The 24,438-nt window shown below is 47.0% G+C and overlaps 1 protein-coding gene and 1 pseudogene across 2 annotated transcripts in view; one reads left to right on the forward strand and one right to left on the reverse strand.

Annotated features, from left to right (window-relative positions):
* Window positions 1–24,438, forward strand: part of LOC139051259 (deoxynucleotidyltransferase terminal-interacting protein 2) — a 49,335-nt gene that overhangs the window by 9,808 nt on the left and 15,089 nt on the right. For both annotated transcript variants that reach the window (XM_070528264.1, XM_070528263.1), the window contains one exon: window positions 7,467–7,631. In XM_070528264.1, the coding sequence (XP_070384365.1) occupies window positions 7,467–7,631 (165 nt within the window). The remainder of the gene's footprint in view (window positions 1–7,466; window positions 7,632–24,438) is intronic.
* LOC139051347 (uncharacterized) lies at window positions 18,707–21,583 on the reverse strand (annotated as a pseudogene).

Here is a 24,438-nt window from a genome sequence, read left to right on the forward strand (position 1 = left end):
CTGCGGGGCACTGTGTGCAAACTAGATATTAGGGAGGTGCGCACTGCAGCGGGTTCACCAGGCAGGCAGCTCTATCTCCAGGGCTTGTAAAACATAAAACTATTCCAATCTGTTTTTATGTCCACATGGGTGAGGCCCGAGCCATTTTGGCCTATCACGAAGGGCTAATGGCAGATTTCGAATAAAAAGTCTCAGTTTTCGTCAAAAAATGAAGCGTCGATTTCTATGCAAATGAGGAGACAGCTATACGAAGTAATGATAGTAGTTTTATATAGTAGTATAAACTGTTCCTTTTCTTTCCCCTTTTTTCTTTTTTTTCTTTCTTTTTAATGTCTTTTCCTTTGTTTTATGACTGTACGGGAACCCTCCTAAAAAAAAAATTATATACATCCTCAATTAGGTATGGCGACACGTGCAAGTCATAAATACCAGGTTCTCTAGCCGAGTGCCATCCGTGCGGTATAACCGAGCTCAGATTGGTCAACCTTGACTGATCAGATAGGGCACCACTGTAGGTTAAATGAGGCGTACAACTCCTGCGGGACCCCCCGTGGTTGCTCAGTGGCTATGGTGTTAGACTGCTGAACACAAGGGCGCGGGATCGGACCCCGGCCACGGCGGCCGCATTTCGACGGGGGCGAAATGCGAAAACACCCGTGTACTTAGAATTAGGTGCACGTTAAAGAACCCCTGGTGGTCGAAATTTCCGGAGTCCCCCACTACGGCGTGCCTCATAATCAGAAAGTGGTTTTGTCACGTAAAACCCCATAATATAATTTTTAATTTAACTACTGCGGGGATGGTAGAGTATCCGTCTCCTGTGCAAGAGGACCGTGGTTCAAATCTCGGTGCCGCGCAATTCTCCACCGGAAAATAAAAAAAAAAATCGTGTGTTGAGAAAATTGCACAAGCAGGCCTGGAGTGTGGCCTCATCCCGGTGACCAGAAACGGTAACGCACTCTCTCACCAGAGCAGGATTGGCCACCCTGGTGCAGTACTTGGCCACAACCTCCCATATGAATACAACAATCAAACCCCGGCCCTCAGTCCCCAGCAGCTGCGAAGCAACTGACCATTGCGGCGGTCAGATCTGTGACGCTGCAGAGCGTGCTAAGAATACCTGGCTCTGGACAGGCCGCCATTGGAATCTGAACCTGGCAACATGTAACGTTAGAACGTTATCTAGTGAGGCGAGTCTAGCAGTGTTATTGGAGGAATTAGAGGGTAGTAAATGGGATATAATAGGGCTCAGTGAGGTTAGGAGGACAAAAAAAGCATATACAGTGCTAAAAAGCGGGCACGTACTGTGCTACCGGGGCTTAGTGGAGAGACGAGAACTAGGAGTTGGATTCCTGATTAATAAGGAAATAGCTGGTAACATACAGGAATTCTATAGCATTAACGAGCGTGTGGCAGGTCTTGTTGTGGAACTTAATAAGAGGTACAAATTGAAGGTGGTACAAGTCTATGCCCCTACATGCAGTCATGATGACCAGGAAGTCGAAAGCTTTTATGAAGACGTGGAATCGGCGATGGGTAAAGTCAAAACAAAATACACTATACTGATGGGCGACTTCAATGCCAGGGTAGGCAAGAAGCAGGCTGGACACAAGTCAGTGGGGGAATATGGCATAGGCTCTAGGAATAGCAGAGGAGAGTTATTAGTAGAGTTTGCAGAACAGAATAGTATGCAGATAATGAATACCTTTTTCTGCAAGCGGGTTAGTCGAAAGTGGACGTGGAGGAGCCCGAATGGTGAGACTAGAAATGAAATCGACTTCATACTCTGCGCGAACCGTGGCATCATACAAGATGTAGACGTGCTCGGCAAGGTACGCTGCAGTGACCATAGGATGGTAAGAACTCGAATTAGCCTAGACTTGAGGAGGGAACGGAAGAAACTGGTACACAAGAAGCCAATCAATGAGTTAGCAGTAAGAGGGAAAATAGAGGAATTCCGGATCAAGCTACAGAACAGGTATTCGGCTTTAACTCAGGAAGAGGACCTTAGTGTTGAAGCAATGAACGACAATCTCATGTGCATCATTAAGGAGTGCGCAATAGAAGTCGGTGGTAACGCCGTTAGACAGGAAACCAGTAAGCTATCGCAGGAGACAAAAGATCTGCTCAAGAAACGCCAATGTATGAAAGCCTCTAACCCTACAGCTAGAATAGAACTGGCAGAACTGTCTAAGTTAATCAACAAGCGTAAGACAGCAGACATCAGGAACTATAATATGGATAGAATTGAACAGGCTCTCAGGAACGGAGGAAGCCTAAAAACAGTGAAGAAGAAACTAGGAATAGGCAAGAATCAGATGTGTGCGTTGAGAGACAAAGCCGGCAATATCGTTACTAATATGGATGAGATAGTTCAAGTGGCTGAGGAGTTCTACAGAGATTTATATAGTACCAGTGGCACCCATGACGATCGTGGAAGAGAGAATAGCCTAGAGGAATTCGAAATCCCGCAGGTAACGCCAGAAGAAGTAAAGAAAGCCTTAGGAGCTATGCAAAGGGGGAAGGCAGCTGGGGAGGATCAGGTAACAGCAGATTTGTTGAAGGATGGTGGTCAGATTGTTCTAGAGAAACTGGCCACCCTGTATACGCAATGCCTCATAACCTCGAGCGTACCGGAATCTTGGAAGAACACTAACATAATCCTAATGCATAAAAAAGGGGACGCCAAAGACTTGAAAAATTATAGACCGATCAGCTTACTGTCCGTTGCCTACAAAGTATTTACTAAGGTAATCGCAAATAGAATCAGGAACACCTTAGACTTCTGTCAACCAAAGGACCAGGCAGGATTCCGTAAAGGCTACTCAACAATAGACTTATTCACACTATCAATCATGTGATAGAAAAATGTGCGGAATATAACCAACCCTTATATATAGCTTTCATTGATTACGAGAAAGCGTTTCATTCTGTCGAAACCTCAGCAGTCATGGAGGCATTACGGAATCAGGGTGTAGAGGAGCCGTATGTAAAAACACTGAAAGATATCTGTAGCGGCTTTACAGCCACCGTAGTCCTCCATAAAGCAAGCAACAAAATCCCAATAAAGAAAGGCGTCAGGCAGGGAGATACGATCTCTCCAATGTTATTCACAGCATGTTTACAGGAGGTATTCAGAGACCTGGATTGGGAAGAATTGGGGATAAAAGTTGATGGAGAATACCTTAGCAACTTGCGATTCGCTGATGATATTGCCTTGCTTAGTAACTCAGGAGACCAATTGCAATGCATGCTCACTGACCTGGAGAGGCAAAGCAGAAGGGTGGGTCTGAAAATTAATCTGCAGAAAACTAAAGTAATGTTTAACAGTCTCGGAAGAGAACAGCAGTTTACGATAGTTAGCGAGGCACTGGAAGTGGTAAGGGAATACATCTACTTAGGGCAGGTAGTGACCACGGATCCGGATCATGAGACTGAAATAACCAGAAGAATAAGAATGGGCTGGGGTGCGTTTGGCAGGCATTCTCAAATCATGAACAGCAGGTTGCCACTATCCCTCAAAAGGAAAGTGTATAACAGCTGTGTGTTACCAGTACTCACATATGGGGCAGAAACCTGGAGGCTTACGAAAAGGGTTCTGCTGAAATTAAGGACGACGCAACGAGCTATGGAAAGAAGAATGATCGGTGTAACGTTAAGGGATAAGAAAAGAGCAGATTGGGTGAGGCAACAAACGCGGGTAAATGACATCTTAGTTGAAATCAAGAAAAAGAAATGGGCATGGGCCGGACATGTAATGAGGAGGGAAGATAACCGATGGTCATTAAGGGTTACGGACTGGATTCCAAGGGAAGGGAAGCGTAGCAGGGGGCGGCAGAAAGTTAGGTGGGCGGATGACATTAAGGCGTTTGCAGGGACAACATTGCCGCAATTAGTACATGACCGGGGTAGTTGGAGAAGTATGGGAGAGGCCTTTGCCCTGCAGTGGGCGTAACTAGGCTGATGATGATGATGATGATGATGATGATGATGAATTCTGTTATTTCCGAGTTTGGAGCTTATAAGTTGTTTACTGAATTTCTTAGCATGGAAATTATCTGAAGTGCAACAGATATTTTATCTTCAGCTTCCTGCTCAGTATAGGGCATAAGGACCGTCTATGTACCTTTATATGTGAGTGTAATTCCCTGAAAATATTTGAATGTGCAGTATTGTTGGCAAACTGTTACAAAGCATGTCAGCTGTTCATCACTGTTGCTCATCCTTCACTCTTGGGGTATGAACTTGTACACTGCTCATGCAGAAAGACATGCCCAAGCCCCCGTTTTTCTGTATTTCCAATTGTGTCCACTTGGGGTGTTGGTGATGAGTTAGGTTATTTGCAATAGGCAAATGCAGTGCCTCGTCAATGGTTTTCATCCCATCACTGCTGTGAACAAAGGCCCTATGTGTAAGCCTTTTGTTGACGCAGCAACACCTACCCTCTCCCCTCTTTAAAAATTTTTGTAAACACACATGTATAAAGAATTTTTTATTTTTCAATTCTAGTAAGTGCACATATCTTATGAAAAAAACTTAATAGTTCTTGTTGTGAGACAGGTCTTGCTGAATGCTGGAATAAAGAAGTGGTGACATGACATTTAAACTTCTCATTTTTTGTGTGTGTGGGATAAATGAAGGTCTGAGCCCCCTAAATATGTACATACTGGTAACCATCAGAACACCTTAAATAATATAATATACTTGTTTCTGCAAATGAGTTTCAGTATGAAAACCATCTTGAAATACAGTGCAATGGGGCGGCACAACAGAAAGGAAGACAAACAAAGGCAGAAATGAACAACGGATTTTATTGAAGCCAGGCCCACAGGCCATCGCATCACTTGTGCAGACAAAAATGCGGGCTGTAAAAAGAACCATGAAAAGCGACATGTTGAGTGTGCCAACAACGTCATGTACAAGATCCCTCTATCCTGCGGAAAAGTATATATTGGTGACCGACTCGGGGACCACGCAAGAAATTTAGCTAATAAGAAGAATACACATCTTGCTGACTATTGCAGTAGCTGTCCCACTTGTGAACCACATTTCCATAGCGTGAAAATCCTAGGCTAGAGCACGCAAAAAAAAAAAAAAACGCTCCAAACGTTAGAGGCCTTTTTTATCAGAAAAGCCGGTCAAAATTGCGTAAGCAAAACGTTCATAGTACTGTACAATGCAGAAATTAAATTCCTTTTATACCTGGTTTAATAGCTTTTTGTTCGATTAATTGCATTTTTCCTTGTAATGGTGCATCTGTGCAGCTTGTGGATAAATATACCTTTGGGTCTGGCTTTAGTAAAATCACTTGTAGGTTTGTGCCTGTGTTCGTCTTCCTTTCTGTTGTGCTGTTTCATTGCACTGTATTTCAAATGGTTCTCATGTCAAAATACCAACTAGCCCAACGTTCAACTCTTTGAAGTGTTTCAGTACCCAGAAGGTGGACGCCTCATGACGTCACAACACAGTGGCTCGCTATATTTATGTGATCGGTGATTGTTGCTCATGCCCTACGTGAGTACAGCCAGAAGTAGTGCACACAGTGGTCATGTTTATTATTTATAAGCGATGTCATCGTACCCAGCCCTATTGTTACACAGCGTCGGCAACCTGCTCAGTGTCATGATGTCACGATAACATGCAAGATGCCAGTTCTGGCATTTCAAGACCAACATTACTTGAATTAAGATATCTGTTTCTCAAGCTACATATAGTGTGTCCACTCCTGTTAATGCCACCTTTGTGGGACCGCAAAATTTGCTGACATTATCTGATTAGTCAGAATAAGATATGGTGGCAAAATCAACAAATTGAAACCTTTTTTATTGCTCAAAGTAGTCTGTAATGTTTTTTTGCTTCCTCTTGGAAGTGCAAGTCAACTAGCATGTGGCGAAGAGTTCTGACATGTTTAACGCTGTCTCAACGTTAGATTGAATCATTGCTGACTGCGCTGTCATCAATCAGTGGCCCACAAACCTCAACACTGTTTTCGCCGCTGACAAAATTCTCAGAAAAAGTAGCACCTACAGCTGAATTTCATATTTTTTTAAAGCAAAGCTTTCTTTGCCTTTTTCTTCGACTTTCCCATTGCTGCTGCTACTGTGGCTGCTGCTGTCCGGCACACCGCATCGTGGGGGGGGGGGTGGGAGGTTGGTTCAGAGCGTGTATATACATGGAAGGAATGTGGCAGAGAAGAAAAGAGACGCGAGGAACTCGTTCAGACTGCACCACATCGAATGTGCACAATGCGCTCTGGAGGAGCTCCCGGGTCGTCCTCACATTAGCCTCTTGACAGCTGTAATCCGTGACCCCCGCAAGCGCATACCTTAAGTTCATGGTATTGTATGGTGCGTTTCTGCTATTTCTAAAGAATAAAACCATGCCAATATGTCTAGCGGACAACTTATGGATGGCTTGTAGAAGCAGAGCCGCATTAATAATAGCGCACCACAGGGCCCAGGCGCCACAATGGAGGCGGTCGCACGTCAAATCAACACTTCGGTGCCCACTGCGATAGCTTTGCGGCTATGGCATTGTTGCTCCAGGTCACGGATTTGACCAAGACAGCCGCATTTCAACGGGGGCAAAATAAAGAACGCTCGCGCACTTTGATTTAGGGACATGTTAAAGAACACCACGGTGCCAATATTAATCTGGAGTGCACCACCATGGCCTGCCTGATGATCCGATTGCGGTTTCGCACGTACAGCCCCATAATCCAATTCACGTTTAATGCTTCTGCCATGATGTGTTGTGCCATGTGAGGCAATGACAATGCTCAACCCTCTCGGAGGTTATAAAATATGGAGCACAAGAATGCCTCAAGCAAACACCTCTCCCTTTGTGTTTTGTGTACTACGCAGACAAATAGCAGTGGTGCACACCAGGTAATGTTTTAACATCAACTCACCACTCTCATGTTAGACAAAACGTTAAGGAAATTAAACATTAGCCGTCAACGTCACTGTTAATTATCATCAATCAAAGCAAACAGCACAGACAAATTCGCCTACATCGATTTTCACAGTGCGTGGGACCTGCATAATTTTTTTTTCAAGGTTTTAGCAATCGCTTCATGCATAGGGTGCACCAATGGGCGTTGGTGCTTGTTGAATTAGCCAAAGTGGCATGCTTTTGTGTTCAAACTAAACAAGTTTTCTTTCCATGGCAATGCATGGTTTCCCACTGCGAAAAGTCGAATTAACCAAGGTTGAAATGTGGGAGTCGACTGCAGATGCTGAAGTCGTCATTTCACATAGAAGAAGCATGTGGTAGAATTATGCATCATAAAAAATGTCTCGTTATACTCCATTAAGCTGAGGCTTTCTTGCTGCCTTTTATAGGTTTCTGTGGCAACTGCACTTCATTCAGCTTTCCTGAAGCTGAGAAATTGTGGGGAAAAAATTGGAATGCCACCTTTTCCTCCATTTTTTTCCAACCACAGATTCTTGTTGCTGTTTCTGCAGGAGGAACGCAGCAAAACAAAAGGCCCTGGTTGGTTTGGCTTGCCTGCTCCTGAAATGACTGATGAACTGAAGCATGACCTGGAGGTTCTTCACATGAGACATGTGCTTGACCCCAAGCGCTTCTACAAGAAAAATGACCTGAAGGATTTGCCCAGGTATTTCCAGGTATGCAAAGACTTTGGCGCTTTATCTCACTTATGGCTATGTAACATTCTGGGTTACACCATTACAGCAAGCTGAGGAAATGTGCTCCCAATGCAGTCAACAAATTACCTCTTAGTTTCATTTAGCTTTTCAGACACTTAAGGGGAGACAAGGCACATTAAATTACACATTTATATTCTACAACAACTTTAATGAAATTTGCTCAGTCAACCTATTTGTACTAGCAGATTTCAGACATGTGATTATTTTTTTCCTGTGATAATTATATGTTATTCTATCCCATACAGGATGTTCATTGTTTAGGGCCTAATAAGCTATTTAACAGCAACTTCCACGGTATCATCAAACACTCTAAATCTATTTTGAATGTTCATAGTATGTTATAAGGTACAAATCGTCGTTTTAAGCCATTTTGAAGCGGAGTTATCTGTTGCAAACTTAGTCATAAGATATGTCCACCTTGATAATAGAAAAATATCAAGTTGGGTATTTGTTATGACTATGTTTTACAACCTATAACTTCGCTACAGAATGGCCTAAAACAACAATTTATAGCTTATGACGCACTTTGAACATTCGGAATCAATTTTGTGTGCTGTACATTGCTGTGCAAGTTGCTCCTAATTAGCTGCAATTTGCTCCTAATTAGCTAATTAGTCCCTAAACAATGAAAATCCTGTTTTGAATATCAAAAATATTTATCATAGAAAATAACTATTTCATTTTTGAGATCAGCTGGTGAAAATACATTAACTGTGCAAATTTTAGTCAAGCTGTTTAAAAAATACAAAAGTTTTTTGAAGTGCCACGTCTCCCTTTGAAGGGGCGCTGAACCACCCCTCTGTCTTGGCGAAATAACATAGTCCACGGGTAGCATACACTGCTGCGAACATCTCAGTCAAGTTTCGATGTCGTACACAATGTGTGGAGCTCACAAGCGGATTGCCAAGTCACCTTTCTCTAAATGCTCTCTTTTCAACTGAAGGCCCTGTCCTCACTTTCTTCTACACGCACTATTTCGTCATCGGATGCACTATTTCGTCATTCTCTTAGGCAGCTGCTATAGGCCATTAGCTGACGTCAAGCTGTGGTTGGCTACATGGCATAGATACTGCGGGACGCTGCGGGTTACTGCCACAACTCCACTGGCTAAGCGCACTGTGGCTCGTTGAGGACAACCACGTTTGGTTTATGCTTAGCGTATCGTAGGCACCAAAGGCGGAAGTTGTGGCGTCTACATTAACATCAAAAATGAAATTTGAGCTGCATGCCACAGTGACATTTAGAAGGTGGAGTATTGTGGGCACGCCCCACGGTGGCATAGCCTTCGCAGTGCAAGGCATTGAAAGAACGGAAACACAGCAGAGGCCGTGTTTCATTGCCAGGTGTAATGTTTAGAGTCGGGCATGAAATAGATGGTAGCCGGCCCATGCCGTCGTCCAACTTATCCACGCTGAGGACGTTGTTGAAGGAAAGGACTGCTTCTTTTGAGAACGAGGAATATGGGTTTATTTACAATATCTACATAAGGACGTTGCAGTTCATCAGTCTAGCATGACTGCGAGGAAAGCACACTCAGCAGCCGCACAACAGCTGCTTATAAACACTATGTCCTCCCTAGATCCCTAGGTGAGGGAAAAACGGCAGTTCACCCTGCTACATACTTGGTGTGTTCACAGTCATCGTAGCCAACTCACCTTTGGGGGGGTTTACACACAATTCTGCACAGCTTTCACTGACCACGCCAAGGTGAATGGGTTCTCGTGGTCATGGTGCTTGACCTGAGCAGGCGCTTAATCCCCGAGCTGACCTCGTACAGCGGCCACCCCGGCTGTCCATTGTCTGGCGTCTTCAAAGGCTCACGAGAAGGCACCACGAAGCATATCCTTCCAGGAATTCCCCCTGCTTCAGTCGAACTGTGAAGGCGTTGGCGATTTCACTAACAATAGTTGGTCCGCTGATCGTGTTTAGTCATAGCGGCGCCGAGGGGGTGCTGACGCGGCGCATCGTCATCCCTACGAAACGAGTCACTGCGGCAGGTGGTCAAGGCTTCCATGGTGTCTTCGGGGAAGCTCGCAGCTGCAGCTGGCCGAGAAAACTTGACATGTCGTGTGAGGCTTCAGGCTAACGTGCCCGGACCCGGCTAGCTAAGGTCTAAGGAGACAGGTAGTTCGTCCCCACTCCACAGCGCACGCAAAGGGGCGCCGCGGCGGGTTCGCTGACTCACAGGCAAGGCGTAGAGACGACTCCAGCCATGGCACCAAGGAATGGGGGTTTATTCCCTGCTATGTAGAAAATGCGAGTACAGTACAGGAATACAGCACTGGGGCGGCAGTCGCAGACTGTGGGTGAAATCCCCCGGGAAGTCTGCTCCGCCACGCTGGCTCTTCCGAGCAGGTTCGCCACACAAAAGGGGGCCGCCTTGCTCAGAGGGGCGCTAAACCAAGAGGGTCCGCATGTCCGACAGCCAAGAGCACCGAAAGTCAATCCGTCCAGGCGAAAGCGCCCGCGCACCTCCGATGCTGAAGGAGAGAGAAGCCGAAGAGAGGGCGAGAGGGGCCCGCTCCTCAGGCACTGTTCTTACGCGCGGCGCACGGCGTAACGTGAGCCGCGCGCGCAAGCAGCAGGCTCCTTGTCGCGCCAGCGGCCGCGGGGAATGTACGCTATCCAAAATAAGGCTTGGAACTGCATGTCCCCATCGATCGCGCGGGCAAATGGCCCAAATCGCGCGTGAACAGGAGACGGGTCGAAAAGGGGTCCCCACAGTCAGCACCTCTGCAGGCCGTTCCTAACAGCTCCTCCATGGCCCGGAAAATCTCGACTGTCGAGCGCTGACAATCGCTGGGCAGGAAGAGAACAGCTGGTGGCGAGGGGGTGATGCCTTGGCTTGCAGCAACCACTTGTGCAATGATGTCACGGCCCCAAAACATCCAACAAGGACTGGCAACTGCAAAACGAACCCCACAACACGGCTCTGTGCCGAGATGACGTATCTTGGATCTCACTTTAGACCCGCTAGGCTTCAAAGAAAACATAAATGCAGAAAAAAAAATGCTCCATTTCGCTACTACAATTTTTGAAGCAATTTCGTGCTGACAAATTGAGAAATCATGGAGGGAATCCTGCTAAATGAGAGGGGATCTTCTTGGCTTAACAAAATTAGCAATAACAACCCTAAAATTTAGGTGAGACCCTTAAACGCAGAATTCAAATTAGCCTGCTCAAACCATCCGCATTGCTATGCAACTTTCCCATCTTATATCTAACGGAGAAGTTGTATTCTTGGAGAGTGAGGCTCCATCGGAGCAAGCGGCCATTTTTGCGTGACATTTGATTGAGCCACGTCAGAGGACAGTGTTCGGTCTCGAAGATGAACCACTCGTACAAGTAACACGACAACTTCTCGGCTGCCCAAACCAAACAAGCACATTCCTTCTCTGAAGCGTTGTAGGCTTCCTCTCTTACAGTTAGTTTACGGCTGGCATAGAGGATAGGATGCTCCTCATTATCGTCGCCGACCTAAGTACCACGCCCATACCTCTGTCGCTTGCGTCGCACTGAACTATGAATTCTTTTGTGTAGTCTGGCGAGCGAAGCACAGGACGAGAAACCAATAGCGTTTTCAAATTTTGGAAAGCGTTCTCTTTGTCCTCACCCCAGTGCACGCTATTCAGTGCTCCCTTTCAGAGGGCGTCCGTTAAAGGACTTGCCATTTGCGAGTAATTCGGAATGTACCGTTGATAGTACCCCACAAGTCCCAAAAATGAACGAATGTCTGTCTTCGTGTGGGCTGTGAAAATTCTCCAATCGTAGCTGTTTTCAGCTCGGCCGGTCGTCTCGTGCCCTGGCCGACAACATGGCCCAGATAAGTAACCTGCGAACAGCCATATCTACGCTTTTCCGCGTTGATTGTTAAGCTGGCTTCACTCAACCTTCAGAACACCTGTTTGAGGTGCAATACATGCTGTTCCCAGCTGTCCGAAAAAATTGCTACATCATCAAGATATGGCAAGGCGAACTCCTGCAAGTCTTTTAGGACAATATCCATTAACTTGGAGAAGCTAAACGGGGCGTTCTTCAGCCCGAAGCTGAGTGTGAGAGGGCGAAAAGTGCCTACAGGTGAGATAAATGTGGCATAGCGGCTATCACTTTCTGAACGGGGAACTTGCCAGTATGCCCGCACAAGATTTATCGTTAAAATTTATTTAGCAGCGCTAACTCTTTCAATTCGTTCCTCAATGTTGGGGTATCGGGTACACCTGATCCCTAGTGATGGCATTTAACTTCCTGTAGTCAACACACGGACGAGGGTCCTTGTTAGGGGTTTCTACCAGTATTAGCGGTGACGTGTAGTCACTCTCAGCGGGCTCAATAACTTCCAACTCTAGCACGCGCTGTATCTCTGCCTCCATAATTTCTCTCTGTCGTGGAGACACCCTGTAAGGCTTTGGTCTTACGGGTTCGGTTGATGTCAGCTCTATTTCATGCGTTTTTAGTTCGGTTTTACCTGGTCGATCGCTGAATCTGTCGAGATATTCCCCTAACGCCCCTTTTAGCTCATCTAGCTGCTCGGGTCTAATACCTGTGTCACACGGGCACATTTGGAAGGCCTTCCAGTCAACGGCCTTTCAAACGCCACAACTCTATCGACTCAAAGGAGTTGTCACGCTGCTACACGGCACTTTTGAAAGGCCGTTGAGTGGTTCAGGCGTTTCTCGCAAAATTGTGTGGCGCTGCAGACCTTTATTTTCGTTTTCATGTCACGAAAAGTTAAACAAGATTAAAACCATTTAGAAGCACTATAATTTCTTTTATGTTTGTTTATACATTTCAAAAAATTTGTTTATACATTGCCATACATATATGTTTAGTTTTTAAGTTGTTGAGTAGCGAAACTGCGGCAACGTTTGCGCCGCTCGATGAGGCTGCCGTTCTGGTGTGTGTTCGCACATGTTAAGTGGCAAAAACAGTTTATTGAATAATGAATAACACTCATATATAGTATTTTAAGAGCATTTGGTTTGATTTGTTCTTTCTAACCGTGAGTACGAGCACAATGTGAACGAGAAGGCATGTTCGCGCTGTTTCCGCTTCCGTTGCTCAAAGGCCATCGAGATTTCGATAGAGTTGTAAGGTGCTCCGTTGACTCGATAGACCTTTGACTCGGCGGCCTTCGAAACGGCCCGTGTGGCAGCTCGAACTTGACCTTTGAGTCAACTGACTATCGGTTGGAAGGCCTTCCAAACGCCCGTGTGACACGGGTATAAGAGCGTGTGAGCTCACCGAATGTTTTACTAGTACTTCTTCTAGGCTGACTTCAGGGTTGGAGGTCACCTTATACTCATTAAACTTGCTACTAATGTCATCCTGCTCTTTGATGGTACACTTAACGACTTTGCTCCGCTCTACATGCGGCTTCATCAATTGCAGTGGTATATCCTCACCTCCTTCCTGCGACCGGGCATTCTCAGAGAATAGTTAGTATCTTAAGGTTTGTGCAACACTTTAACGGGCCCGTCCCAGAGACCTTCAAACTTGTTCTCTCTTGAAAGCTTGAGGATCATTACCTGGTCTCCGACGTTAAACGAACGCAGCCTTGCATTCTTGTCATAATAGAATTTGGCATTCTTTTGAGCTACTCCCATGTTCTTTTCGACTAGTTCTTGGGTTGCACTTAGGTGTTCCAGCAGATTTAGGACGTATTCTACCACTGTTGGACTCTCTCTTGTTTCCTCCCACATTAACATTCTCAGTGGAGAACGGAGTGTCCTCCCATACACTTGTTCTGCTGACGAGAACCCTGTAGCCTCATGAGGAACCATTCGCAAAGCAAACAAAGTGGCCGGAAGACAATTCTCTCAGTCCTCCTTGTGTTCGTAACAGAGCGCCTGCAAAACTCGCTTAAGCACTGAATGCCATCTCTCTGCTCTATTTGATTGAGGGTGATAGACGAAACTGTGTATCAAATTTACCCTGCACTTTTGCAAGAATGTGCAAGTCAGTGCGCTGGTGAATACTGACGCTTGATCCACCTGAATTTTGGCTGGACACCCAACTCGTGGAAATACTGTCAAGAGCGCATCTACTATTTCGGTGGAGCTGAGCTCTTTCAGGGGGATTGCTTCTGGAAACTTTGTAGCTGGACACACCATGGTAAACAAGTATCTGTAACCCGACTTTGTCTTTGGTAGAGGCCCTACCGTGTCCATCACAAGTCGTCTGAAAGGTTCTGTTATGAGCACCACCTTTAGTGGAGCTTTCCATGTTTCTCCTGGTTCACCCGAGCACTGGCAGGCATCACATGATCTTACAAAGTTTTCTATGTCTTTGAAACAGCCAGGCCAGTAGTATTCCATAAGCAATTTTTCCTTTGATTTGTTTATGCCTAGCTGGCCGGCTGAGCCACCCATTTCCATGACAGAGACTCAGAAGGTCCTCTCTGTACTTAGTAGGTACGACTAACTGAGCTAGAATCCTGCCCTTTCGGTCCCTGTAGTACCGATACAACAATCCTCTTCTTCTGTATCATCACGGTGCACCTAGCAATGCCTTCTTTAGCTGCGTAGTATAATTTAGCTAAGCTGTCATTCTTTTGCTCGGCTGCCAGTGACTATCCACACGCAAGAGCTGATCAAAGTTCTTGGAGGCCGGTGATAATAACGACCCTTTCTCACTCGCAACTGTGTCAGCTTGCTCTTCGTGCAGGCGTGAACTTTGACACCCTAGTGATGCGCTCCCATTGAGCTGGTCAGCTGGCGGGCTTTCCTCGACCGTTTTTTCATCCTTCGAGCCTAGCTCGGATTCGGTTATTGAAGTTATCTCTTTGGCTGTTTCCGCTGGAGCAGCTTGTGCATTTTCAGCCGAAAGCAATGCGATTTTACGAGCTTGGCCTCGCGTCAATGCCTGTACTACGCCCTCTCCCAATTTAAGCCTTTTGTCACGCAGTAACTGATTCGAACGATTCGAAAAAATGTAAGGGTGCTGCAGTGGCAAAAATTTGGAAACTGCAGCCTCGGTCACTAGCTCCCCGAATAGTCCACTGATTTTGACTTTGGCCATGGGCTGACACATGCTGTGTTCTTCTACAACCTGTTTAATCCGTGCTACTTCTCCAGTGAAGTCATCTACCGTCATGTAAGATGGATGGACAATATCGATCGTGGCAGCACTGTCTCTTAGCACCCAGCATGGTTTGCCATGAACTTGCAGGTCGTGAAGATAAGGGCTTAAAAGTTCCGTATTCTCGCCTTTTTCGTCTATGTATTAAAAAACTATGCTAGGCATTCCACAGTTCACAGCGATATGTCCCAGTTTGTGGCACTTATAGCAGCGGATCGGTCTGAAAGATTTGAATTTTCTTTTCTGCTCTTTTGGTACTGTTTCCCCATTTGATTTCTCCTCGCTCTTTTTTGAGGGCTTTTGCTCCACGTCTACAGGTTCTGGTCATCTAGTCTGCGAACCCTTTTTGAACGGAAATGGTTTCTGTGGTCCATTTCGACCGTCCCAATTTCTGTCCTCAGCGTTCAGCTTTCTACGCATTGCGTACTCTTCGGCTAATTCAGCCGCCCTTTCCACAGTGTTTACATTTCCTCTGTCTTGCACCCACAGCTTCACAGATGCTGGGATGCTTTTGTAAAACTGCTCTAGACACATGCATTCAATGATCATGTCTCTGCTGTCGTAAACTTCCGCACTTTTCAGCCACTTGGCTAGGTTTTCCTTTAAGCTATATGCAAACTCTGGATATCCCTCGCTATCCCTCTTGCCTGTGCTTCTAAACCTCTGCCGAAAAGCTTCGGCTGAAATGCGGTACTTCTTCAAAAGACTAGCCTTAGCTTTCACATAATCATATGCATTCTGCGTACTGAGTCTGGCGATTACTTCTGCAGCCTCACACAGCAACGTAGACAGCAACCGCTGTGGCCATGTACTTGGACCTAAGTTCATCTTCCCGCAAGTCCTTTCAAAATTTCCTAGGAAGAAGCCTATGTTGTTCCCGAGCTCAAATGGCTTTAACAGCCTGTCCATGCAGCATGATTATGCCTCACTTGATCGTCCCAGAGCCCCTTCACTTCCTTGAGACAACTCCAAACGTTTGCTTTCAAGTTCAAGTTGCATTTTTCTTAACTCGCGATCTTTCTCGCGTTCCTCTATCTCTCTGTGAGGTTTCTCTCTTTCTTTGGAAGTTCCCACCCCATTTCAATTTCTTCCTCACAGGCCTGTTTGGAAATTAGCTGCAATAATTCCGATTTTAGCATTTCCTTCCGTACCTCTAGGCCCAGTTCCTCACCAACAATCAACAATTCGTCTCTCAGCAGTGTCCTTAACTCCATGATTGCTGCTTTACTGCCTTGGTCCTGCTCGCTAAACCTACCTAGGAAAACACAACCTAGCTAACAATCAACAATCTAGCTTCCCTACTGTCCTAAACAGAACAACCACAAAATGAAGCCTAGAGAGTCAAAGCAAAAACCAAGCACTCACCGCAGACAGCACTGCGTCGCAAAGTTCGTCTCGCCGCTGTCAGCCAGTTGTAACGTTTGGAGTCGGGCATGAAATAGATGGTAGCTGGCCCATGCCGTTGTCCAACTTATCCACGCTAAGGACGTTGTTGAAGGGATGGACTGCTTCTCATCGAGAACGAGGAATATGGGTTTATTTGCAGGATCTACATAAGGACGTTGCAGTTTATCAGTCTAGCATGACTGCGAGAGAAAGCACACTCAGCAGCCGCACAACAGCTGCTTATAAACACTCTGTCCTCCCTAGACCCCTAGGTGAGGGAAGAGCGGCAGTTCACCCTGCTACAAACTTGGAGTGTTCACAGTCATCGTAGCTGACCCGCCTTTGGAGGGGTTTACACACAATTCCGCACAGCTTTCACTGACCACACCGAGGTGAGTAGGTTCTCGCGGTCATGGTGCTTGACCCGAGCAGGCGCTTCTTAATCCCCGAGCTGACCTCGTACAGCGGCCCCGCGGCTGTCAATTGTCTGGTGTCTTCAAAGGCTCATGAGAAGGCACCGCAAAGCATATCCTTTGTGGGGCTTCAGGCTAACATGCCCGACCCCGCTAGCTAAGGTCTAAGGAGACACGTAGCTCATCCCCACTCCGCAGCGCACACAAAGGGCACCGTGGTGTGTTCGCAGACTCACCGGCAAGGCGTAGAGACGACTCCAGCCGTGGTACCAACGAATGGGGGTTTATTCCCTGCTATGTACAAAATGCGAGTACAGTACAGGAATACGGCACTGGGGTGGCAGTCGCAGACTATGGGTGAAAGCCCCCAGGAAGTTTGCTTCACCACACTGGCTCTTCTGAGCAGGTTCGCCACACAAAAGGGGGCCGCCTTGCTCAGAGGGGCGCGGGACGTCCGACAGCCAAGAGCACCGAAAGTCAATCCGTCCGGGCAAAAGCGCCCGCGCACCTCCGATGCTGAAGGAGAGAGAAGCCGAAGAGAGTGCAAAAGGGGCCCGCTTCTCGGGCACTGTTCTTACGCGCGGCGCACGGTGTAATGTGAGCCGTGCGCGCAAGCAGCAGGCTCCGCGTCGCGCTGGCGGCTGCGGGGAATGTACGCTATCCAAAATGAGGTTTGGAACTGCGTGTCCCCAGCGATCGCGTGGGCGAATGGCCCAAGTTGCACGTGAACAGGAGACAGGGGTCCAAAAGGGGTCCCCACACCTTCCAGGAATTCCCCCTGCTTCAGTCGAACTGTGAAGGCGTTGGCGATTTCACTAACAATAGTTGGTCCGCTGATCGCGTTTAGTCATAGCGGTGCTGAGGGGTTGTTGACGCAGCACATCGTCATCCCTGCGAAACGAGTCACTGCGGCAGTTGGTGAAGGCATCTATGGTCGCTTCGGGGAAGCTCGCCACGCTCGCAGCTGCAGCTGGCCGAGAAAACTTTGCATGCCGGCACCTCTGCAGGCCGTTCCTAACCTTGCCAATAACTCTGCTCCTGATTAATGCATTGAAGTACTTTTTGCCGCAATGTATTTCCGGAATAGCCTATTTTCACTTCAAATGCCTTTCTCCACTTCATTAAAAAGGGGTTCAGGGCCCCTTTAAGATCAGATTTTCTTTTTGCTTCTCCGAAAGGGACAGACAACCAACTTTTACAGACCTAGTTTTTTTATGGCGCAACACAAAGCTCACCCTCCGTAGTGTTTACATCTGAAGCAGTTATTTCCAAACGCACGTGGATATTTAGTAAGCAGAATTTTTTTATCTGAGCAGCCTCTAAAGAAGTAAGAGTCCGTCCTCCAGCAGTGCTGAGAAGTGAGAGCAATGTCAGTAGCCCGCCTTGCAAATTGTGAAAGCCGCCTGTCGTTCTGCTTTCACAGGAGTGAGTGTAACTTTTGTTAGCCACATACATCTTGACCATTTGAACCACTTTTGAAGATAAAAAGCTGTTTCAATAGGTTCGCGTTGTTGTACAGACATTTCTTATACTTGTACCGCATTTTTCCCCAAGTACATGCCTACATCATGGCTGGGTGGCCCCTGTCGTCATCGTTCTGTCGGTAAGCGACCCAAGCCAACTTGTAGAAGGTGAAGGCGAAGGCAGTGCCAGTTTTCTGCTCACTACAAATGAAGGCTTATCTGCACATTGTAAGGTAGGAAAAGCTTATAACAATAAAAATTACACTGAATTTCAATACTAATAAAAAGACCAGGAACTGCGTACACTAGTCGAACGTCACATGGTGGACCTCTTATGCAGCTTCATGTTTTTGCCGTGTCGGGCGCCAACGGTAAATTGTTGCGACTCTTAGTGATGAATTAAAAATATAAATCTATGTTTATTGAGAAGCCACTGCAGTAGGGAATCATTCCATCACCGGGGTTATCTCGATTCATGCTTGAAGTGACGCAACACAGCAGCTGCAGAATACTGTCCTGATTATTGCTCTGTACTTTAGCTTTCAAGTTACTGAAAAGAAACCACCTTAGTTGCGACACCCGCTGCGGCCAAGCATCGTTTCTTGCTGGTAGCTGATAAGAAACTCGGCCCACAATTGACGACGCTGCATCTTTTCCACCTTCAAAAGCCCAGTCGCTCCGGCGGGTGTCTTGGTCATGTGGAGCGGCGAAGTTGCATTGGGCCCGCTTCCGATGCACTCGTTTTTCGAGTCTCTGCGGCCGGCTGGGGAGTCACTGGATTGTAGTGCGCCGTTACACTTGCTTCTCGAGTCTCCGTGGCCGGCTGTGTTTCTGCTGAGCTGCGGCCAAGCGTAGTTGCTTTCTCCCTTTGCGTTGTCACTTCTGCTAGCCGTGTATACAACCGATCCACATGACAGCGTTGTATTCCCAGGGGTGTCTCCAGCATTACCATGCGATTCCCCTCTGCCACTATCACAGTCCCTGGTAGCCATTTTCGCCCTCGCTGAAATTGGCGGGACCAGATGAGCTTTCCAGGTGGGAACAGTGGTTGTGTATTGGCCGACAGAAACTGTTCCTGGATCATGTCAGCCTCTGCAGGTACCTCGCCTTCTGGGAAGTGGGCAGACAGCCTTGTCCGGGGCTGGAATCTAATGAGTAGTTGTGTAGATGATTTACCGCTTTTGAGAGGCGTCTATCTGTAACGGAACAGAAAATGGGACAGCTTTTCTTGTAATGTGCCGCATTTGTTTTTCTTAAGACCCTCTTTTATTGTTTGCACAGCCCGCTCCGCTAATCCATTTGATTGTGGATGGTACGGTGCCGTCCTGACATGGCATATGCAATTTTCCTGCATGAACTTTGCCATTGGCGCACTCGAGAACTGGGGGCCGTTGTCTGACATCACACACTGTGAAATACCAAAATGAGTGGAACCTTCTCTGAGCAGCTGAACAGTTGTGTTTGTCATCGCTGTTTTCACAATCGTTGCTTCTGTCCACTTGGTTTCCGTGTCAACTAAGATGAAGATTAGGTAACCATCAACAGGGCCTGCAAAATCCATATGCAATCGGTACCTTCCGCTTTCCTGTCTTGGGCCACAGTGAAGGAACTTGCACCGCAGGCATCGACCAACACTACACGCACTGGGGGCAGCCTTTCACCAACCTTTCAATGTCATTGTCCAATCTGGGGTACCAGAATAACGTGCGCGCAAGCCTCTTCATGGCCCCGATTCCTGGGTGCGTATCGTGCAGCTCATTCAATAAGCACTGTCGGGCTGTCTCCGGCACGACCACACGATGATCTCAGTAAATGAGGCTATGGCTCACGACAAGCTCGTGTCGGTGGGTGAAGTACGGAAGCAGATGCTGCTGCTCCTTGGCGAGATGTGATGGCCATCCATGCTCGATCCATTCCCGGACTTGACGAAGCGTGCCGTCTTCCTGGGTCAGAGCAATTATTTGTTCAGATGGAAGGGCACTTGCATCTAAACCCTGCATGTAGAGCACACATTCCATTACCACTTGACTTCTGCATTCCTGATCCCCTGGCAAAGGCATGCGACTAAGAGCGTCCCTGTTACCATTGTGCAGTTCCTTGTGGTATTCCAGATTGTATTGGTATGCTGATAGAAGGAGCGCCCAATGCTGAATTTGAGCTGCGGCCATCTGCGGAATCGGTTTGTCTGGGTGGAAGAGCCCGGTGAGTGGCTTGTGATCCGTTATTAACGTGAAACGGTTGCGGAACAGGAAATCGCGAAACTTAGAAATTTCAAACACCGAGGCCAGCGCTTCTTCCTCTGTTTGTGAATAATTGCATTCTGCTGATATCAGCGTTCTTGAACGAAATGCTATAGGATGGTCCACGCCCTCAATGCGGTGAAATAATACTGGCTTAAACCCTCTGATGAAGCGTCACACTCTAGTCGCAATTCCTTCTGCGGATCGTAGTGAACCAGAAAATCTGCCTTTAACAAGGCACGCTTTGCTTTCTCAAAAGCTCTTTCCTGCTCTTCTTTGCAGTACCAGTGTTGGCCTTTCACCAGCAACCGATAGAGCGGAGCCAGGGTCGTAGCCAAATTAGGCCAAAACTTTGAGTAATACGTTATTAGCCCCAGAAACGACCTAAGTTGGCTTACTGACTCTGTATTTGGTGCAGCTGTTATGGCTTCGAGGTTGTCACGCAGGTGAAGGCCAGTTGCATCAATCTTGTGCCTCAGAAACTGCACTTCTTTCTCTCGGAACCGACATTTGCCTTTGTTTAGCTAGAGGCCACTGTCCCGCAGTCTCTGCAGCACTTGTTGAAGCGTCGACGTGCCATGCTGTTTCTCGGCGATTAGATGTCGTCTAAGTATACGCGCACTCTTGGTAAGCCCTGCAATAACGACTCAATGCGCCGCTGGAACAGTGCGGGAGCAGACGAAATGCCGAAGGCTAGTCGGTTGTACGAGTATAAGCCCTGGTGCATGTTGATGACGGTTATCTTTTTAGCCTCTTCGTCAAGCGGGAGCTGGTTACAAGCATTCTGCAAGTCCAGTGAAGTATATACTTCTCCCCTGTAGGGCGCAGAAAAAATGTCATCCACCTTTGGCAAAGGGTACTGCTCCAGGTGAGTGGCGGGATTCACGGTGTGTTTAAAATCACCGCACAGCCTGATCTCCTCATTCTTCTTCACCACTTGTACTACAGGCGCAGCCCACTCATAAACACTCACCGACGCCTTGCTGAACAAGGTGGTCAATTTCAGCGGATACGGCTTTGCGAAGCGTGAATGGCACCAAACGAGCCCTCAAAAACCATGGCAGCCCACCTTCTTTCTTGTGTAGCTTCACGGGCGGACCTCTGCAACAGCCCAGCCGGTTTTCAAACAAGTCTGAGAACTCCTCAAGCAGATCTTTTATGCCATCTTCAGACTGCTGCGCATGAACGCCTAGTAGAGCCTGTTCTTCGAAGAGTGGCAAGCCGGCTTCGCGGAAAGCTTGAATTGTGTTTCTACCATACAGTAGTGGTCCGTCACAGTTGACTACCACAAGCGAACTGTCCACTTGTGTCTTGCCGTGCTCCACCGTCATGACGACTCGGCCTACCACTGGAAGAGGCCCCAAGGAGCAGGCCAATCGAAGTGGCGTTTTTTCTAGCCTAGACCACCACTTAAAGATATGTTTTTTGGAATAACACTGACGGATGACCCTGTGTCGATCAGCATCTGTAGTGTCCTGCTGCCCCAGACCAAGTTTCATTCCATTTTTCATGTCCTCTGGTCAGCATTGTTCTGGGTGAATAGGGCGAAAAGCATTTCTTCCCCGCTGACTTCCTTATTGGACAGTTCGTTGAGCGCATATAATCCCTGCTGGTTGGTGTGCCAGCGCTGGTACGTTCTTGCCAACTGTCCAGCAGGAATGCCAGCAGCAGCAGGTGCACCAGCCATAGCCGAGCCCTACGCTTGGCGGATTTCTCCAAAGACAGCCAGGGTCATTCTGGTTCTGTCAAGGCTCTCGGGTTTAGGTCTGAACCCCGGCGATACCGACCTCGACACCAGCAATTGTTAAGCTCCGCGTCTCTGAGCATCCTCTTCTCTCAGTGTTCAAGTGCCTCTCTCTGCTGGTTTTTTGTACCCTTGGTTTCGTGCCAATAGGCTATTTTAGCAGAGCGTTTTTGATGGTCCGCTCCGCTCAGCGGGCTAGCGGAGGCGCAAGTGCGCATGCGCGACCCGTTCAGCAGTGAGCGGGCGAGCGGACGGGAGCCCCCTCTCCGCTAGAAAGCTTTCTCAGCGGAGCGCGGCGAGCGCGTCAAGCGGGTCTAGCGAAGCAAAATGGCTGCCCCCAGTGCTGCTGGCCCGTCCACGAGGTCGTTTGAATCGGGATTTGTAAAGCGCAAACCTAGAGTACACTTTAGGAGACACGAAGATCTTCTTCTATTCGGGAGGTTGTGGCCATGAATCCGTTTCAGAACCATGCCATGTGTGCACGTTTGTTTATGCGGACCACGTTTTAGGTGTACTGAAAGAGCAAAAAACCTTGTCTTGGCTACAACACAGCGTAACGGCTTTGTTAATGTAAGGATTATATATATATATATATATATATATATATATATATATATATAAGAAATGAAAATGCAATGTATTGCGTGAAATGCCTTCAGACACTTGAGCAATTCCAAATATATTATTTTATTGCGGCAATTCTTACAACTTGAATATTATGTTCATAGTGGTTTTACCTTCTGCGGCAAGGTGGCGCGTCAGGCAAGCACATGCTAGTGTTCCTGTATATGCTCCCGCAGGTATATGCTCCCTGCGGGAGCATATACAGGAACACTAGCACATGCCTTTCGGACGCAGCCGGGCGCTCCGCTAAAACTGATTCTTCGTCCGCCGCTCCGCTAACTGTGAGCGGGTACGCGAGAGCGGACCGGACCGTCAAAAACGTTCGGCTAAAACACTCTACTGCCTGATTGGGTGACATTTTTTCTCCCTCCTCTGACAGCTCGTGCCACCGCCCGTGAGCATCGTCTTCTTTGTCAGCCAGTTGAGGGTGTTCGGAGCTGCCGCTGTTTCGCAGTGTTTTGTTGCCGCATTTTAAACAGTCTTCAGCAGTTACCGCATTTTCAACCACAACACTTTCCACTCACTCACTAGAGTCTGCTAAGTATTATATCCCTACGCGCCGCGGAAAGGGCTTAAATTTTAAACCAAATGCCATTTGCCTTTCTCCTCATGGGCGCCACGCTCCCAGCCGGAAAGTCGACATATATCGTGCAAGTGTGCTTATGCACATGGGAGTACTGCGACATCGCTCATAGTGTCATGTGGCTTCGACAATTATTCAAGGCAATGTCAGTTATTTTTCAATATGTTGCTTCAATAGACGAATTAAAGTTTAGAGAAATAATGAAACATAGAAGCCGAATGTCTCTATGTTTTTGTTTTATTATGTACCATAGCAAAAGAGATGTATTTTCATTTCGTGTGCTTGTTCCCACGTCGGGCAGTCGCATGTGCAGAGAATGAAACTATCCCATTTTCTGCCATCTTCCTGTGCTGCGATCAGGCTCTTTCATCCTCTCACGTCTGCCTCACTGCTCGTGATTGTGGCACTGATCAGGTGTTCTCGTGCAGAGCGTGCAAAATCATTTGCTGCTCACATTGTGACAAACACAAGAGCTCATGCGCGAGATCATCACCGGAAGTGTGCCACTCAGCAAAAACACGAGAGAGAGAAGAAGAAAAAAAAGCTTGTGACGTATTCGTTACGTGATGCTCAGGCTCGGGTGGGGTAAAACGCAGTGAAGGAATTTCACTTGCGGAGGCTAGACAGGGCAAATGGAGAGAGTGTCTATGTTGGCGGTGAGGCTCGCCTCCTGAAATCATGGATTTGCGCCGTTTCAACTATTTCTACCGCTGCTATTAATGAACTGATTTTAAAAATTGTTGCGGTAGAACGATCTTTAGAAGGCACATAATAACTTCCAGAATATAACCACAATTTGCTATGTGGACTGGTGAGGGGCCTTACAGGGTTTTTAGACAATTTTTTCAACCAATCTTGATGAAATTATGCATAGTTGTTTAGTTTTTCATGCTGATTTCAAATATTTCGTTTTTTTGTGCAAGTCAGATATTCCACAAGTCAATTAAAATGAATTAAAAATATACCGTTGTTCCAGGCCTCTATTGTGGAAAAATGGCTCAATAAAAATTTTATTTAAATGCATGGGTCAACAGCTCAAAGGGTTGAAGAATGCAATAATGCAAGCATTTTTAAAAAGCGGTCAATGTAAGTACTGCTATAATACATTTAAGTTCACTTTCTGCTATGTGGGAACCAAGCAGCAGAAAATAAAGCAAGATAATTAAATTTTGAAGCCAGAATTTTAAAATCTGCTTGCATTATACCACTTATTTTACATGCAACTTTCTACCCCC

This window comes from Dermacentor albipictus, unplaced genomic scaffold (genome assembly GCF_038994185.2).
Source record: "Dermacentor albipictus isolate Rhodes 1998 colony unplaced genomic scaffold, USDA_Dalb.pri_finalv2 scaffold_11, whole genome shotgun sequence".
Taxonomy (NCBI): Eukaryota; Metazoa; Arthropoda; class Arachnida; order Ixodida; family Ixodidae; genus Dermacentor; species Dermacentor albipictus.